This window comes from Tachyglossus aculeatus, chromosome 2 (assembly GCF_015852505.1).
Source record: "Tachyglossus aculeatus isolate mTacAcu1 chromosome 2, mTacAcu1.pri, whole genome shotgun sequence".
NCBI lineage: Eukaryota > Metazoa > Chordata > Mammalia > Monotremata > Tachyglossidae > Tachyglossus > Tachyglossus aculeatus.
The window spans coordinates 149,021,818-149,037,576 of record NC_052067.1 but is presented as its reverse complement, the minus strand read 5'-3'; the positions used below and the strand labels follow the sequence as shown (position 1 = coordinate 149,037,576).

The 15,759-nt window shown below is 57.5% G+C and overlaps 1 protein-coding gene across 1 annotated transcript in view; it reads left to right on the top strand.

Annotated features, from left to right (window-relative positions):
- Positions 1 to 5,531: 5,531 nt before the first annotated feature.
- The window catches only part of SLC2A13 (solute carrier family 2 member 13), a 481,564-nt gene continuing 471,336 nt past the window's right edge, over positions 5,532 to 15,759 (top strand). The window contains exons 1-2 of the mRNA XM_038766641.1: positions 5,532 to 5,980; positions 6,119 to 6,246. Of these exons, the coding sequence (XP_038622569.1) occupies positions 5,532 to 5,980; positions 6,119 to 6,246 (577 nt within the window). The remainder of the gene's footprint in view (positions 5,981 to 6,118; positions 6,247 to 15,759) is intronic.

The following is a 15,759-nucleotide window of genomic DNA, read 5'->3' as shown; positions in this document are numbered from 1 at the left end:
ATTACCATCATTATTATAGCGTGCGTTTTCCGAGGCTTTCAATCAATCAATCGTATTTATTGAGTGCTTACTGTGTGCACAGCACTGTACTAAGCGCTTGGGAAGTACAAGTTGGCAACATCTAGAGACAGTCCCTACCCAACAGTGGGCTCACAGTCTAAAAGGGGGAGACAGAGAACAAAACCAAACATACCAACAAAATAAAATAAATAGACTAGACATGTACAAATAAAATAAATAAATTAATAGAGTAATAAATATGTACAAACATATATACATCTATACAGGTGCTGTGGGGAAGGGAAGGAGGTAAGATGGGGGGACAGAAATCCTCCCTGCTGACGGAATCCAAATTGTACTTCCCAAGCGCTTAGTCCAGTGCTCTGCACACAGTAAGTGCTCAATCCATACGATTGACAAATTAGTGAATGGCGAAGTATGGAGTGGTGGCTAAAACACGGGCCTGGGAGTCAGACGGTTCTGGGTTCTAATCCCGCCACCGCTCTACTGACTGCCTGCTGTGTGACCTGGGGGCAAGTTGCTTCGCTTCTCTGTGCCTCAGTTTCCCCATCTGTAAAATGGGGGTGGAGATCGGGAACCCCACCAAGGACAGGGACCGCGTCCAACCCGACTAACTTGTATCCACCGCGGCGCTTAGTACAGTGCCTGGCATGCAAAATCCCAGCACCATTATCACTCCTAGAAGCCCCCACCCTCGCTGGAAGACTGGGAGCCCGTTGTTGGGTAGGGACCGTCTCTATATGTTGCCGATTTGTACTTCCCAAGCGCTTAGTACAGTGCTCTGCACACAGGAAGCGCTCAATAGAGAAGCAGCGTGGCTCAGGGGAAAAGAGCAGGGGCTTTCTCCCCCTTCTAGACTGTGAGCCCACTGTTGGGTAGGGACTGTCTCTATATGTTGCCAACTTGTACTTCCCAAGCGCTTAGTCCAGTGCTCTGCACACAGTAAGCGCTCGATAAATACGATTGATTGATTGATTTGGAGTCAGAGGTCATGGGTTCAAATCCCGACGCTGCCAGTTGTCAGCTGTGTGACTTTGGGCAAGTCACTTAACTTCTCTCCCCTCTCCATTTCCCCCCATCTTACCCCCTTCCCTTCCCCACAGCACCTGTATATATGTATATATGTCTGTACATATTTATTACTCTATTTATTTATTTTACTTGTACATATCTATTCTATTTATTTTATTTTGTTAGTATGTTTGGTTTTGTTCTCTGTCTCCCCCTTCTGGACTGTGAGCCCACTGTTGGGTAGGGACTGTCTCTATATGTTGCCAACTTGTACTTCCCAAGCGCTTAGTCCAGTGCTCTGCACACAGTAAGCGCTCAGTAAATACGATTGATTGATTGATTTGGAGTCAGAGGTCATGGGTTCAAATTCCGACGCTGCCCGTTGTCAGCTGTGTGACTTTGGGCAAGTCACTTAACTTCTCTCCCCTCTCCATTTCCCCCATCTTACATCCTTCCCTTCCCCACAGCACCTGTATATATGTATATATGTCTGTACATATTTATTACTCTATTTATTTATTTTACTTGTACATGTCTATTCTATTTATTTTATTTTGTTGGTATGTTTGGTTTTGTTCTCTGTCTCCCCCTTTTAGAATGTGAGCCCGCTTTTGGGTAGGGACTGGCTCTATATGTTGCCGACTTGTACTTCCCAAGCGCTTAGTCCAGTGCTCTGCACACAGTCAGTGCTCAATAAATACGATTGATCGATTGATCGATTGATTCTCTGAGCCTCAGTGACCTCATCTGTAAAATGGGGATTAAGACTGTGAGCCCTCCCGTGGGGCAACCTGACCACCTCGTAACCTCCCCAGCGCTTAGAACAGTGCTTCGCACACAGTAAGCGCTTAATAAATGCCGTTATTATTATTAATAAATACGATTGAAGGAACTAATGAATGAACACACCCTGTCTCCCCGCCCGAGTGCGAACAACTTTCTGATGCCCAGATACAGATGAGCCCACTGTTGGGTAGGGGCCGTCGCTATATGTTGCCAACTTGGACTTCCCAAGCGCTTAGTCCAGTGCTCTGCACACAGTAAGCGCTCAATAAATACGACTGAATGAATAAATGAATCAGTACAGTGCCTGGCACCTACTAACCGCTTCACGAATCAATCAATCAATCGTATTTATTGAGCGCTTACTGTGTGCAGAGCATTGCTCTAAGCGCTTGGGAAGGCCCGGGCTCTTTCCACTGAGCCACGCTGGGAGAATGTGTGACCTTGGGCAAGTCACTTCCATTCTCCGTGCCTCATTTACCTCATCTGTGAAATGGAGATTGAGACTGGGAGCCCGATCGGGACGGAGACTGTGTCCAACCCGATTGTCTTGTATCTACCCCAGATCTTAGTACAGTGCCTGGCACATAGTAAGTGCTTAACAAACGCAATTATCATTATCAATTAGCATTATTATTATGAGAAGCAGCGTGGCTCAGTGGAAATAACCCGGGCTTTGGAGTCATGGGTCACGGGTTCGGATCCCGGCTCCGCTTAACAAATGCCATCATTATTATTATTATTATGGGAAGAACAAGTTGGCAACATATAGAGACAGTCATCATCATCATCAATCGTATTTACTGAGCGCTTCCTGTGTGCAGAGCACTGTACTGAGCGCTTGGGAAGTCCAAGTTGGCAACATATAGAGACGGTCCCTACCCAACAGCGGGCTCACAGTCTAAAAGGGGGAGACAGAGAACAAAACCAAGCATACTAACCAAATAAAATGAATAGAATAGAGACAAGTAAAATAAATAAATAAATGAATAGTATTGGGGGTCCAGGGCAGGGCGGCGCGGACACGCCCCCTGGCGGGGGAGGAGGAGGAGCCGGCGGAGCGGACACGCCCCCTGGCGGAGAGGAGGCGGAGTTGGGTGGCGCGGACACGCCCCCTATTGCGGGAGGAGGTGGAGCCGGCGGCGCGGATACGCCCCCTAGCGGGGGAGGAGGAGGCGGTGGCGACGCGGACACGCCCCCTAGCGGAGGAGCCGGCGGAGCCGGCGACGCGGACACGCCCCCTATTGGGGAGGAGGCGGAGCCGGCGGCGCAGACGCGCCCCCTGGCGGGGAGCAGGCGGGGCCGGACGGCGCAGACACTCCCCCTAGCGAGGGAGGAGGCGGAGCCGGCGACGCGGACACGCCCCCTAGCGCAGGGGGAGGCGGAGCCGGCGACGCGGACACGCCCCCTATTGGGGGAGGAGGTGGAACCGGGCGGTGCGGACACGCCCCCTGGCGGGGGAGGAGGAGGAGTCAGCGGCGCGGACACGCCCCCTGACGGGGAGCAGGCGGGGCCGGGCGGCGCGAACACGCCCCCTAGCGAGGGAGGAGGCGGAGCCGGCGGCGCGGACACGCCCCCTAGCGGGGGAGGAGGTGGAACCGGGCGGTGCGGACACGCCCCCTAGCGGGGGAGGAGGCGGAACCGGGCGGCGCGGACACGCCCCCTGGCGGGGAGGAGGGGGAGTCAGCGGCGCGGACACGCCCCCTGGCGGGGAGCAGGCGGGGCCGGACGGCGCGGACACGCCCCCTAGCGAGGGAGGAGGTGGAGCCGGCGGCGCGGACACGCCCCCTAGCGGACGAAGAGGAGGAGCCGGCGGCGCGGACACGCTCCCTAGCGGAGGGCCGGGCGTCGCAGACCCGCTCCCCCAGGATCATCATCATCAATCGTATGAGAGGATGAGAGGGAGGAGGCGGAGGCGGGGCCGGGCCGGGAGGACACGCCCCCAGCGGGGAGGAGGCGGAGCCGGCGGCGCGGACACGCCCCCTAGCGGGGTGGAGGAGGAGGAGCCGGCGGCGCGGACACGCCCCCTAGCGGGGAGGAGCCGGAGCCGGTTGGTGCGGACACGCCCCCTGGCGGGGGAGGAGCCGGAGCCGGGCGGTGCGGACACGCCCCCTAGCGGGGAGGAGGCGGTGCCGGCGGCGCGGACACGTCCCCTAGCGGGGAGGAGGTGGTGCCGGCGGTGCGGACACGCCCCCTAGCGGGGAGGAGGCGGTGCCGGGCGGCGCGGACACGCCCCCTGGAGGGGGAGGAGGCGGAACCAGGCGGGGTCGGAGCCGGGATCGGGCCACGCCTCGTCGCACATGACCGTCCCAACCCCGAACTTCTCCCTCGGTGCCGGGCTGTCCATAGTCTGGGTCCGGCCGAGGAGGCATATACACGTACACACACATCCACGCAACCCAGCCGGGCACAGAGGGCGGGAGCGGGTTCCCGCGCCTGCCAGGGGCGGCCCGTCGGGGCGGGCGGCATGAGCGGGCGCTGAGCGCGGGTCGGGGGGCGCCGGGCCTCATGTCCGGCCGGGCGCGGGAGCGCGCAGAGTACACGGCCCCGGATGGAGAGGAGGCGGAGCCGGGCGCCGTGGATACGCGTGGACACGCTCTTCCCAGGATAAGAGGGAAGAGGCGGAGGCGGAGCCGGGCGGTGCGGACACGCCCCCTAGCGGGGAGGAGGCGGAGCCGGGCGGTGCGGACACGCCCCCTAGCGGGGAGGAGGTGGAGGCGGAGCGGGGCGGTGCGGACACGCCCCCTAGCGGGGGAGGAGGCATTCATTCATTCATTCAATCGCGCTTACTGTGTGCAGAGCACTGTACTAAGGGCTTGGGAAGTACAAGTTGGCAACATATAGAAGGTCGCTATCCAACAGCGGGCTCACAGTCTATAAGGGGGAGACAGACAACAAAGCAAAACATATTAACAAAATAAAATAAATAGAATAAATTTGTACAACTAAAATAGAGTGATAAATCTGTACAAACCTATAGAGATATATACAGGTGCTGTGGGGAGGGGAAGGAGGTAAGGTGGAGGGGGAGCGGAAGGAGGGGGCTCAGCCTGGGAACCGGGCGGTGCGGGCACGCCCCCTAGCGGGGGAGGAGGCGGAACCGGGCGGTGCGGACACGCGGACACGCCCCCTAGGGGGGCGGGGGCGGTACCGGGCGGTGCGGACACGCCCCCTAGCGGGGAGGAGGCGGAGCCGGTCGGCGCGGACACGCCCCCTAGCGGGGAGGAGGTGGAACCGGGAGGTGCGGACACGCCCCCTAGCGGGGGAGGAGGAGGAGCCGGGTGGTACGGACACGCCCCCTATCGGGGGAGGAGGAGGAGCCGGGCGGTTCGGACACGCCCCCTGGCGGGGAGGAGGCGGTGCTGGGCGGTGCGGACTCGCCCCCTAGCGGGGGAGGAGGCGAAACCGGGCGGTGCGGTCACGCCCCCTAGCGGGGGAGGAGGAGGAGCCGGGCGGTGCGGACACGCCCCCTAGCGGGGCGGGGTCGGAGGCGGGAGCGGGCCCCGCCTCGTCGCACGTGACCGTCCCAGCCCCGCCTCCTCCGTCGCTCCCTCGGTGCCGGGCTGCCTTCAGTCCGGGTCCGGCCGAGGAGGCTAATACACGAGCCCGCACATATCCACGCATCCCCGCCGGGCAGGGAGGGCGGGAGCGGCCCGTCGGGGCGGGCGGGATGAGCGGGCGCTGAGCGCGGGTGGGGTCGGGGGCGTCCGGGCCCCATGTCCCGCCGGGCGCGGGAGCGCGCGGAGTCGACGCTGCGGAGCCTGGGCGGGCTGATGGGGGGCCGGGGCCCGGGCCGGGGCCGCCGGGGGCCGCCGCTGCACCCGGACGGGGAGGAGGAGGGGGAGCCGGAGCCCGAGCCGGAGCCGGAGCCCCAGCCGGAGCCCCAGCCGGAGCCCCAGCCGGAGCGGGGTCCGTCCCCGGAGGCGCTGGAGCTGTGGGCCCGGCGCCGGTTCCAGCGTCCGGAGGCGTCCGGGGTGGTGTACGTGGTGTCGGCGCTGTCGGCGCTGGGCGGGTTCCTGTCGGGCTACGACAGCGGGGTGGTGTCGGGGGCGCTGCTGCTGCTGCGCCGCCGGCTGGGGCTGCCCGCGCTCTGGCAGGAGCTGCTGGTGGCCGCCACCGCCGCCGCCGCCGCCCTGGCCGCGCTGGCCGGGGCCGTGCTGGCCGGGGGCGCCTGCGGCCGGACCGCGGGGGGGAGCAACGCCGCCTCCTCCTCCTCCTCCAGGGGGGCCTCCTCCTCCATCGCCGCCGCCGCCGCCGCCGCCGCCGCCTCCTCCAGGGGGGCCTCCTCCTCCTCCTCCATCCCCGCCTGCGGCCGCCGCCCCGCCGTCCTGCTGGCCAGCGCCCTGTTCGCCGCCGGGGCCGCCCTGCTGGCCGCCGCCCCCGGGAAGGGCACCCTCCTGGCCGGGAGGCTCGTCGTCGGACTCGGCGTCGGTGAGTCGGAGCGGCCGTCCGTCCGTCCCGTGTGTGTGTGTGTGTGTGTGTGTGTGTCCCTTCAAAGCCCCGGAGAAGCAGCGCGGCGCGGGGGGAAGAGCCCGAGGTCGTGGGTTCGAATCCCGCCTCTGCCACTTGTCAGCCGCGTGACCTCGGGCGAGTCAGTTCTTCACTTCTCCGAGCCTCAGCTCCCTCATCTCTCCCCCCCCCGCCGTGTGTGTGTCTGTGTGTGTGTGTGTGTGTGTGTGTGTGTGTCTGTCTCCCCCCTTCAAAGCCCCAGAGAAGCAGCGCGGCGCAGGGGGAAGAGCCCGAGGTTGTGGGTTCGAATCCCGCCTCTGCCACTTAGCCGCGTGACCTCGGGCGAGTCACTTCTTCACTTCTCTGAGCCTCAGCTCCCTCATCTCTCCCCCCCCCCCGTATGTGTGTGTGTGTGTGTGTGTGTGTGTGTGTGTGTGTCTCCCCCCTTCAAAGCCCCAGAGAAGCAGCGCGGCGCGGGGGGAAGAGCCCGAGGTAGTGGGTTCGAATCCCGGCCCTGCCACTTGCCAGCCGCGTGACCTCGGGCGAGTCACTTCTTCACTTCTCCGAGCCTCAGCTCCCTCATCTCTCCCCCCCCCCCCGTGTGTGTGTGTGTGTGTGTGTGTGTGTGTGTGTCTCCCCCTTCAAAGCCCCAGAGAAGCAGCGCGGCGCGGGGGGAAGAGCCCGAGGTCGTGGGTTCGAATCCCGGCCCTGCCACTTGTCAGCCGCGTGACCTCGGGCGAGTCACTTCTTCACTTCTCTGAGCCTCAGCTCCCTCATCTCTCCCCCCCCCCGTATGTGTGTGTGTGTGTGTGTGTGTGTGTGTGTGTCTCCCCCTTCAAAGCCCCAGAGAAGCAGCGCGGCGCGGGGGGAAGAGCCCGAGGTCGTGGGTTCGAATCCCGCCTCTGCCACTTGTCAGCCGCGTGACCTCGGGCGAGTCACTTCTTCACTTCTCCGAGCCTCAGCTCCCTCATCTGTCCCCCCCCCGTGTGTGTGTGTGTGTGTGTGTGTCTCCCCCTTCAAAGCCCCAGAGAAGCAGCGCGGCGCGGGGGGAAGAGCCCGAGGTCGTGGGTTCGAATCCCGCCTCTGCCACTTGTCAGCCGCGTGACCTCGGGCGAGTCACTTAATCAATCAATCAATCGTATTTATTGAGCGCTTACTGTGTGCAGAGCACTGTACAGAGCGCTTGGGAAGTCCAAGTTGGCAACATATAGAGACGGTCCCTACCCAACAGGGGGCTCACAGTCTAAAAACGTCTCTGAGCCTCAGTTCCCTCATCTCTAAAGTGGGGATGAAGACCGTGAGCCCCACGAGGGACAACCCGATCGCCTTGTGTCCGCCCCCCCCAGCGCTTAGAACGGTGCTTCACACATAGAGAGCGCTTAACAAATGTTATTATTATTATTATTATTATTATTATTATTATTATTATTACTGAGAACTCACCTCCTCCAGGAGGCCTGGCCGCCCTGCTGGCCGCCGCCCCCGGGAAGGGCACCCTCCTGGCCGGGAGGCTCGGCGTCGGTGAGTCGGCGCGCGTGTGTGTGTGTGTGTGTGTGTGTGTGTGTGTGTGTGTGTGTCCCTTCAAAGCCCTACTGAAAGCTCACCTCCTCCAGGAGGCCTGTCCACACTGAGCCCCCTCCTACCCCCAGACCGTGAGCCCACTGTTGGGTAGGGACCGTCTCTATATGTTGCCAACTTGGACTTCCCGAGCACTTGGTACAGTGCTCTGCACACAAGCGCTCGTTAAATACGATTGAATGAATGAACGAATGAACTCGCCTCCTCCAGGAGGCCTTCCCACACTGAGCCCCCTCCTCCCCCCAGACTGTGAGCCCACTGTTGGGTAGGGACCGTCTCTATATCTTCTAGACTGTGAGCCCGTTGTTGGGTAGGGACCGTCTCTATATGTTGCCAACTTGGACTTCCCTTACACTTAGTACAGTTCTCTGCACACAAGCGCTCATTAAATGCGATTGAATGAATGAATGAATGAACTCACCTCCTCCAGGAGGCCTTCCCACACTGAGCCCCCTCCTCCCCCTAGACTGTGAGGTCACTGTTGGGTAGGGACCGTCACTTCTGATGTTGCCAACTTGGACTTCCCGAGCGCTTAGTCCAGTGCTCTGCACACAGTAAACACTCCATAAATACGATTGAATGAATGAATGAATGAGCTCACCTCCTCCAGGAGGCCTTCCCACACTGAGCCCCCTCTTCCCCCCAGACTGTGAGCCCACTGTTGGGTAGCGACCATCTCTATATCTTCTAGACTGTGAGCCCACTGTTGGGTGGGGACCGTCTCTTTTGATGTTGCCAACTTGTGCTTCCCAAGCGCTTAGTACAGTGCTATGCACACAGTAAGCGCTCAATAAATACGATTGAATGGATGAATCCCCTGGCATCCAATTCCTCCACTCCCCCACGACCCTGTATATCCAACCCCCTGACCACCCAGTCCTCTCTGACCCCAGGTACCCCAGCATCCGATTCCCTCACTCCTCCAGGTCCCCTCCGTACCCGGCCCCCTGCTCCTCCACTCCCCGGGACCCTGTGTACCCGACCCCCTGCCCACCCAGCTCTCTCCGACCCCCAGATCTCCCAGCATCCAATTCCTCCACTGCCCCAGGTCTCCTCTGTATCCGATCCCTTGCCCACCCAGCCCTCTCCGAGCCCCGGATCCCCTGGCATCCCATTCCTCCACTCCCCCTGACCCTGCATGCCCAACCTCCTACATACCCAGCTCTCTCTAACCCCCAGATCTCCTGGCATCCAATTCCACCCCCCCCCCACCCAGGTCCCCTCTGTACCCAATCCCCTGCCCACCCAGCACTCTCCGACCCCCAGATCCCCTGGCATCCAGTTCCCCCACTCTCCCAGGTCCGCTCTGTACCCCATCCCCTGCCCACCCAGCACTCTCCGACCCCCAGATCCCCTGGCATCCAATTCCCCTATTCCCCCAGGTCCCCTCTGTACCCGGCCCCCTGCCCACCCAGCCCTCTCTGACGCACAGACTCCCCTGGCATCCAATTCCTCCACTCCCCCAGGACCCTGTATACCCGATCCTCTACCCACCTAGCCTTCTCCGACCCACAGATCCCCAGGCATCCGATTCCTCCACTGCCCCAGGGCCCTGTATGCCCAACCCCCTGCACACCGAGTCCTCTCCGACCCACGATACCCTGGCATCCGATTCCCCTCGTCCTCTCCCCGGTCCCCTGTATACCCGACCCCCTGCATACCCAGACTCCAGGCTCTCTGGACCCCCAGACCCCCAGGTCCCCTATGTACCCAATCCCCTGCCCACCCAGCACTCTCCCACCCCCAGATCCCTTGGCATCCAATTCCCCCACTCCCCCAGGTCCACTCTGTACCCCATCCCCTGCCCACCCAGCACTCTCCGACCCCCAGATCCCCTGGCATCCAATTGCCCTACTTCCCTAGGTCCCCTCTGTACCTGGCCCCCTGCCCCCCCAGCCCTCTCTGACCCACAGACTCCCCTGGCATCCAATTCCTCCACTCCCCCAGGACCCTGTATACCCGATCCTCTACCCACCTAGCCTTCTCCGACCCACAGATCCCCAGGCATCCGATTCCTCCACTGCCCCAGGGCCCTGTATGCCCAACCCCCTGCACACCGAGTCCTCTCCGACCCACGATACCCTGGCACCCGATTCCCCCCGTCCTCTCCCCGGTCCCCTGTATACCCGACCCCCTGCATACCCAGACTCCAGGCTCTCTGGACCCCCAGACCCCCAGGTCCCCTATGTACCCAATCCCCTGCCCACCCAGCACTCTCCCACCCCCAGATCAATCAATCAATCAATCGTATTTATTGAGCGCTTACTATGTGCAGAGCACTGTACTAAGCGCTTGGGAAGTACAAATTGGCATCACATAGAGACAGTCCCTACCCAACAGTGGGCTCACAGTCTAAAAGGGGGAGACAGAGAACAGAACCAAACATACCAACAAAATAAAATAAGTAGGATAGAAATGTACAAGTAAAATAAATAAATAAATAGATAAGTAGAGTAATAAATATGTACAACCATATATACATATATACAGGTGCTGTGGGGAAGGGAAGGAGGTAAGACGGGAGGATGGAGAGGGGGACGAGGGGGAGAGGAAAGAAGGGGCTCAGTCTGGGAAGGCCTCCTGGAGGAGGTGAGCTCTCAGCAGGGCCTTGAAGGGAGGAAGAGAGCTAGCTTGGCGGATGGGCAGAGGGAGGGCATTCCAGGCCCGGGGGATGACGTGGGCCGGGGGTCGATGGCGGGACAGGCGAGAGCGAGGTACAGTGAGGAGATTAGTGGTGGAGGAGCGGTGGTGGAGATCCCCTGGCATCCAATTCCCCCACTCCCCCAGGTCCACTCTGTACCCCATCCCCTGCCCACCCAGCACTCTCCGACCCCCAGATCCCCTGGCATCCAATTCCCCTACTCCCCCAGGTCCCCTCTGTACCTGGCCCCCTGCCCACCCAGCTCTCTCTGACCCACAGACTCCCCTGGCATCCAATTCCTCCACTCCCCCAGGACCCTGTATACCCGATCCTCTACCCACCTAGCCCTCTGCGACCCACAGATCCCCTGGCATCTGATTCCTCCACTGCCCCAGGGCCCTGTATGCCCAAACCCCTGCACACCGAGTCCTCTCCGACCCACGATACCCTGGCATCCGATTCCCCCGTCCTCTCCCTGGTCCCCTGTATACCTGACCCCCTGCATACCCAGACGCCAGGCTCTCTGGACCCCCAGACCCCCAGGTCCCCTATGTACCCACGCCCCCTGTACACCCAGCCCCCAGGCTCTCTGGACCCCCAGACCCTGGATCCCCGAGCACCCAATTCAGCCTCCCAGCCCCCACGCGCTGTGCACCTCCAGACCCGACATCCAGCCCTGCCCTGCCCAGCCTGCAACCCTTCACCCCCTGTACTCCTCACTCCCCTAGCTCTCTGTCTGTCTCTCTCTGGCTCTGTCTGTCCATCTGCGAGCCGCCCCTTTCTGTGCCTAGCTTTTGGACCCACTCTGCCCCCGGCCTGGACTTCGTAGGCATCACCTGCCCCTCCGGGCAGGGGCTCTACTTTCCCCTTTGCCCTTCTCTATCCCATTCTGCGTCCCCGTATCTGTTGGAACCCGTTGGCATCACCCACCTCTTCCCACTTCCCCAACTCCAGACCCCAAGTTGGCCTCACCTCCACTATCCACTCCCCTCAATTTGATGGCAAAACATTTTTCCGAGTTTCCTTGGGTCCTGTTTGGCGTTACAGATGGGTCAGCCTATTTTTTTTCACCAGCCTTTGGTTTCTTGCGTTTTATCGAGCAGGGACTGCCCATTCCACCAATTTCATCATCCAGGTTGCCCTCCGACTGCCTTGTAATCTACCCCCTCCCTAGGCTGGGCACAATTTTGGGATCCAGGGATTGGGAATTCTTTAGTGGGCTTGGAGCTCTGCCTCTAGCTGGCACTCAATCAACGACTGTTCATTCAGTCGTTTTTATTGAGTGCTTACTGTGTGTTGAGCACCGCACTTAGCGCTTGGAAAGTACAATCCTGTTGTTAGGGAAGGGTATCGTAGCTTAGCTCCGTTTGGGCTGGATGCTTAGTTTCTCTTTGATCAGTCTACCTGGTTCCCTTGACTTCTTTCCAAGCAGACCACTCTTTGCACCCACGACCTTCTCTCTGACCTCTTCTTCCTAAACTTTCTTCCTCCCATCTCCTTTTATTTGCCGAATTGTATTTCCCGAGCGCTTAGTACAGTGCTCTGCACACAGAAAGCGCTCAGTAAATATGACTGAACGGTCCTCTTTTTCCTTTTTTATGCCTCATGTCATTTCAGCCCTCCTTTCTTCGAAATACACATCTCTGGACTTTTTTTTTTCTTTTACTTTCCCCACATTTTTACTCTCACCCTAAAAGAAGTCCAGTAAAACGATAGGCAGTCGGCAGTGATTATTGGTTGGAAATGGGAAATTAAAACGGCAGACTGTTTGCCGACGTAAGGTTTTAAAATTCATTCATTAATTCAGTCGTATTTTTTGAGTGCTTACTGGGTGCAGAACATTGTACTAAGCGCTTGGGAAGTACAAGTCAGTGCTTACAGGGTTAGTGGAAAATTCTTGCTTTTGTAAGTGGAAACTTTTCAATATCACTATTTTTAACTTCTCCCTTCCACAACATTGGCAAGTTTTCATTATACATTTTTAGATCCAGTTTTGTTTCTTTGAGGCTGTAAAATAGTCTGGGTGTTTTCTGTGGCAGGTTCTTGAACAGGATTTATAACCCGGGGAGGTGTATGGTAAATCTCAGTCCATCTTGGTTTTCCCATTTCATTTTCACACTCTTCCTTATCTTTGTCGAATAATTGAGGGGCGAGTCAGCCTTTTCATTTCTATACATCTCTTCCATGATCAAGATCCCATCTAATAGTTTGAGAGTTCCTTTTTCATTTTTTTATACTGTTTTTCAAAGTGGAGGATGAGTGGAGAAAGGCAGCAGAGCTGGAAACACAGCGTTTTGCTCAACCTGGTTCCGCAGCGCAACCTCCTTTCCTCAAAGGATCGCCATTTATCTCTTTCCCTCCCACCCCTCCCAATGAAAAAATCAGGTGTCTCACTCTCACCACATCCTCCAGGATTTTCAGTATCAGCAATCCCTTCTCCTTCAACCTTCCTCATCCTGATCAAATAAAAGGGTACCTCGAGAGACCCACCTTCCCAGGTGATTTTGTTACATTTTTGTGAGGGAGGCTGATGAGATGTTGGGGGTCCGTGGGAGTTTTCAGGGTGGTGGGAGAATGCAAAGGTGGCAAATTGTTGGTTTGGAAAAATTCATCCGAGTAGGAGTTCATGAAAATCACTCTCCTCTTAATCTGGAAATGACCAAATGTTTCCGTGAAATTGACTTTCCTTGATCGAGTTTCATTCATTCGGTTCATTCAATTCATTCAATCGTGTTTATTGAGCGCTTACTGTGTGCAGAGCACTGGATAAGTGCTTGGAAAGTACAGTTCAGCAACAAAGAGAAACAGTCCCTGCCCACACCGGCTTCACAGTCTAGAAGTGGGGAGACAGACATCAAAACAAGTAAGCGGGCAATATAAATAAGTAGAATAGAATAAATAGAATAATAGAATATATATATATATATACACCAGAACAAGTAAACAGGCATTAATATAAATAGAATTATAGATATGTCCAGAACAGCGTCTGGCACGTAGTAAGCGCTTAACAAATCCCATTATTATTATCATCATCATCATCAATTGTATTTATTGAGCACTTACTATGTGCAGAGCACTGTACTAAGCGCTTGGGAAGTACAAATTGGCAACATATAGAGACAGTCCCTACCCAACAGTGGGCTCACAGTCTAAAAGGGGGAGACAGAGAACAAAACCAAACATACTAACAAAATAAAATAAAATAGAATAGATATGTACAAGTAAAATAAATAAATAAATAAGTAGAGTAATAAATATGTACAAACATATATACATATATACAGGTGCTGTGGGGAAGGGAAGGAGGTAAGATGGGGGGGATGGAGAGGGGGAGAGGAAGGAAGGGGCTCAGTCTGGGAAGGCCTCCTGGAGGAGGTGAGCTCTCAGCAGAGCCTTGAAGGGAGGAAGAGAGCTAGCTTGGTGGATGGGCAGAGGGAGGCATTCCAGGCCGGGGGGATGACGTGGGCCGGGGGTCGATGGCGGGACAGGCGAGAACGAGGCCTAACGGTGAGGAGATTAGCGGCAGAGGAGCGGAGGGTGCGGACTGGGCTGGAGAAGGAGAGAAGGGAGGTGAGGTAGAAGGGGGCGAGGTGATGGACAGCCTTGAAGCCCAGGGTGAGGAGTTTCTGCCTGATGCGCAGATTGATTGGTAGCCACTGGAGATTTTTGAGGAGGGGAGTAATATGCCCAGAGCGTTTCTGGACAAAGATAATCCGGGCAGCAGCATGAAGTATGGATTGAAGTGGAGAGAGACTCGAGGATGGGAGATCAGAGAGAAGGCTGATGCAGTGGTCCAGACGGGATAGGATGAGAGCTTGAATGAGCAGGGTAGCGGTATGGATGGAGAGGAAAGGGCGGATCTTGGCAATGTTGCGGAGCTGAGACCGGCAGGTTTTGGTGATGGCTTGGATGTGAGGGGTGAATGACAGAGCGGAGTCGAGGATGACACCAAGGTTGCGGGCTTGTGAGACGGGAAGGATGGTAGTGCTGTCAACAGAGATGGGAAAGTCAGGGAGAGGGCAAGGTTTGGGAGGGAAGACAAGGAGTTCAGTCTTCGACATGTTGAGCTTTAGGTGGCGGGCAGACATCCAGATGGAAATGTCCTGAAGGCAGGAGGAGATGCGAGCCTGGAGAGAGGGGGAGAGAGCAGGGGCAGAGATGTAGATCTGGGTGTCATCAGTGTAGAGATGATAGTTGAAGCCGTGGGAGCGACTTGTGTATATATATATATATACACACACACACATGTGCTGTGGGGAGGGGAGGTAGAGCAAAGGGGACGAGTTGGGGCGAGGGGCAGGGCAGGCGGAGCTGAGGAAAAGGGGGGCTTAGTCTGGGAAGGCCTCCTGGAGGAGGTGAGCCTTCAGGAGGGCTTTGAAGGGGGGAAATGTGATTGGCAGATTTGAGGAGGAAGGGAGTTGTGGGCCAGGGGTCGACGACGACTGGAGAGAATGAGGCCTAGTGAGGAGTTGAGCAGTGGAGGAGCTGGGTGTGCGGGCTGGGCTGGAGAAGGAGAGAAGGGAGGTGAGGTAGGAGGGGACAAGGTGAAGGAGAGCTTTGAAGCCAACAGTGAGGCGTTTTTGCTTGGTAGGCAACCACTGGAGATTTTTGAGGAAGGGGGTGATGTGCTTGGAGCGTTTCTGTAGAAGGGTAATCTGGGCAGCAGGGTGAAGTATAGACTGAAGTGGGGAGGGACAGGTGAATGGGAGATCAGAAAAGAGGCAGATGCAGTAATCTGGTCGAGAGAGGATGAGTGATGATATTAACGTGGTAGCAGTTTGGTAGAGGAAAGGGTGGATCTTGGCGATGTTGTGAAGGTGAAACTGGCGGTTTTGGCGACGGATTGGTTGTGTCGGGTGAATGAGAGAGCGGAGTCGAGGAAGACACCGAGTTTGTGGGTTTGTGAGACAGGGAGGATGGTAGTGCCGTCCACGGTGACGGCCAAGTCAGGGAGAGGACTGGGTTTGGGAGGGAAGATGAGGAGCTCTGTCTTGGACGTGTTGAGTTAGGTGGTGGGAGGACATCTGAATGGAGATGTCCTGAAGGCAGGAGGAGATGCGGGCCTGGAGGGAGGGAGAGAGAACAGGGGAGGAGATGTAGATTTGAGTATCATCCACCTAGAGATCACAGTTGAAGCCGTGGGAGCGAATGAGCTCACCAGTCAATCAATCAATCAATCATTCAATCGTATTTATTGAGTGCTTACTGTGTGCAGAGCACTGTACTAAGCGCTTGGGAAGTACAAGTCGGTAACATATAGAGACAGTCCCTAC